The sequence below is a fragment of the Littorina saxatilis genome, linkage group LG5 (genome assembly GCF_037325665.1).
Source record: "Littorina saxatilis isolate snail1 linkage group LG5, US_GU_Lsax_2.0, whole genome shotgun sequence".
Taxonomy (NCBI): Eukaryota; Metazoa; Mollusca; class Gastropoda; order Littorinimorpha; family Littorinidae; genus Littorina; species Littorina saxatilis.
In genome coordinates, this window is record NC_090249.1 from 28,993,283 (window position 1) to 28,995,523 (window position 2,241).

The 2,241-nt window shown below is 33.3% G+C and overlaps 1 protein-coding gene across 1 annotated transcript; it reads right to left on the reverse strand.

Moving 5' to 3' along the window:
* Positions 1 to 347: 347 nt before the first annotated feature.
* LOC138966794 (uncharacterized) lies at positions 348 to 1,908 on the reverse strand. Its single transcript, XM_070339136.1, has one exon. The coding sequence runs from the start codon at positions 1,626 to 1,628 to the stop codon at positions 486 to 488; it is 1,143 nt and encodes a 380-aa protein (XP_070195237.1). The 5' UTR covers positions 1,629 to 1,908; the 3' UTR covers positions 348 to 485.
* Positions 1,909 to 2,241: the final 333 nt, after the last annotated feature.

Below are 2,241 nucleotides of genomic sequence, written 5' to 3' on the forward strand. Positions count from 1 at the left end.
TGATTCGACCTTTGCACTTTTACAAGTTTCAAGTTTTCAAGTTTTATTTATTCCAATAAAACCCCGTGAGGGTACATGGAAAATTAAAAAACACAATAAAAACACATTTCATTCAACACCAAATAAAAGGAACTAAAACAAAAAGAAATCAGACTATGTACAGAAAAGGGAGTTGAGGGGTGAGGGAGAGCAAAAACAATACAAGAAACAATTCAACAATAATAATAATAAATAATAATAATAATAATAATAATAATAATAATAATAATAATAATAATAATAATAATAATAATAATAATGATAATAATAATACAAAAAATAATAAAACATTACAAGTGCAAAATGATTACATACATTTCTTTACTATGGGAAATGGGGGGAAGGGAGAGGGGGGGGGTGATGGGTGGGTTAACATAAGGACAAAGATACTATTACAAACAACACAAAACAGATAACGGAATATAAAGCTAAAAGAGAATTAAATTTTACTCGCTTCTCAAACAGTCCATGACAAGTGTCATGAACTTTGCGAGTTTTAGCAATAAACTCTTTTTTGTAGTGGAAAAAAGCTCTCTGAATTTAACTGAATTGGGGCGGGCATAATAATAGCACCGTAACAACTGTTTTCTATAATTGGTAAAGAAAGGACATACAAAAATATAATGGAACTCGTCCCCAAGGTCACCTGATGAACATTTGTGACAGATTCTGTCTTGTCTGGGAATACCAAGAGTCCTACCTTTTTGTATAGGCAATTTATGATTCAGTGTTCTAAATTTTAAAACAGCGTTTGCTAAATTAACCGGCAGGATGGACAAGTACTTTTCAAACTCAAAATTCTCTTTATACATTCTATAATTATAATAAAACTCATTGTTATTTATTTCTGAATGCCAGGTTTGGACAAATTGGTCTTGTAGCCTATTTTTCATCAGTGCTTTGAAAGTATTAAAATAACCACCATCCGTTACATTATTGATAGTTTGATTGTGCCAAAAATAACTAAAGCCTAACTCATTTAGAACACCATGGACAGAAAGCAAAAATTTTGACTTGTATACACCAGATTCATACATTTTAAACAAAAAACGATATGTCACACAAGAAAGTTTGTCAGAACCATTAGAAAATGCAAGTTTGTACCAAAAATTCAACATACGACATTTCGCTTGAATACTTACAGGGAACTGACCTAATTCACCCAAAACCATGTTTGTTGGTGTTGATTTGCCAACTTTCAAAATCATCTTAAAAAATCGTATCTGTAATTTGTTAGCTAAATCAGACATGTAAGGGCACCATACTTCAGAACCGTAAAGTAAAATAGGGACCACAGTTTTTTCAAAGAGGTCAATTTGAACATCAAGAGGCAAAAACAGTTTTCTAGTTTTACGTAATAAAGCAAACATGGCCTTGGAGGCACGGTCATACAAATTCTTCTGTGCAACAGTAAATTTACCATTGTAGCTAAATTTAATACCCAGATATTGAAAATCATACACAATATCAAGTTTCCGACCATTGAATGTAAATGTCGGGACTGTTCTTACTTTCCCTCTTGAGAAAATCATTACTTTTGTTTTAGTTACATTCAATTTCAAAAACCAATCTTTACAATATCTGTCCATAATATCTAGAGCGATCTGCAAGGATTCTGGCGATTCAGCAAAAATAACCGTATCGTCAGCATACAACAAAATGAACAACCCATACAGAACGTTAATATCACTGTTGTCACAGTTTACATTTTCGGATTCACGTCCTAAGGTATTTAGAGCTGACTCCCGATCAAAATAATTCTTCAGATCGTTTAAATATACGGAAAAAAGCAGGGGAGACAAGTTCTCACCTTGTCTCACACCGGCAGAACAAGAAAAAAAGTCAGACAACTTAGAATTCCACTGTACACAGGACTTAGCTTTAGAGTACATATCTTGAACAATCGTCAACATCTTACCACGCACACCACAATTTAACAATTTCTGCCATAAAAAAGAGCGGTTAACAAGGTCAAAGGCCTTTTCATAGTCAACAAAAACACAGTACAATCTCTTCTTTTTAGACAGGAAAAAGTCTATTATAGCATTCAGGGTAAAAATATGATCAGTCACACTATGGTCGGAGCGAAAACCTGCTTGTTCTTCACCAATAGTGTTATTGGCATCAAAAAACTGAGTAAGGCGGTTGTTTAACAGACAGGTGAAAGCTTTTCCAAAACAGCTCAGGATGGAAATACCTCTA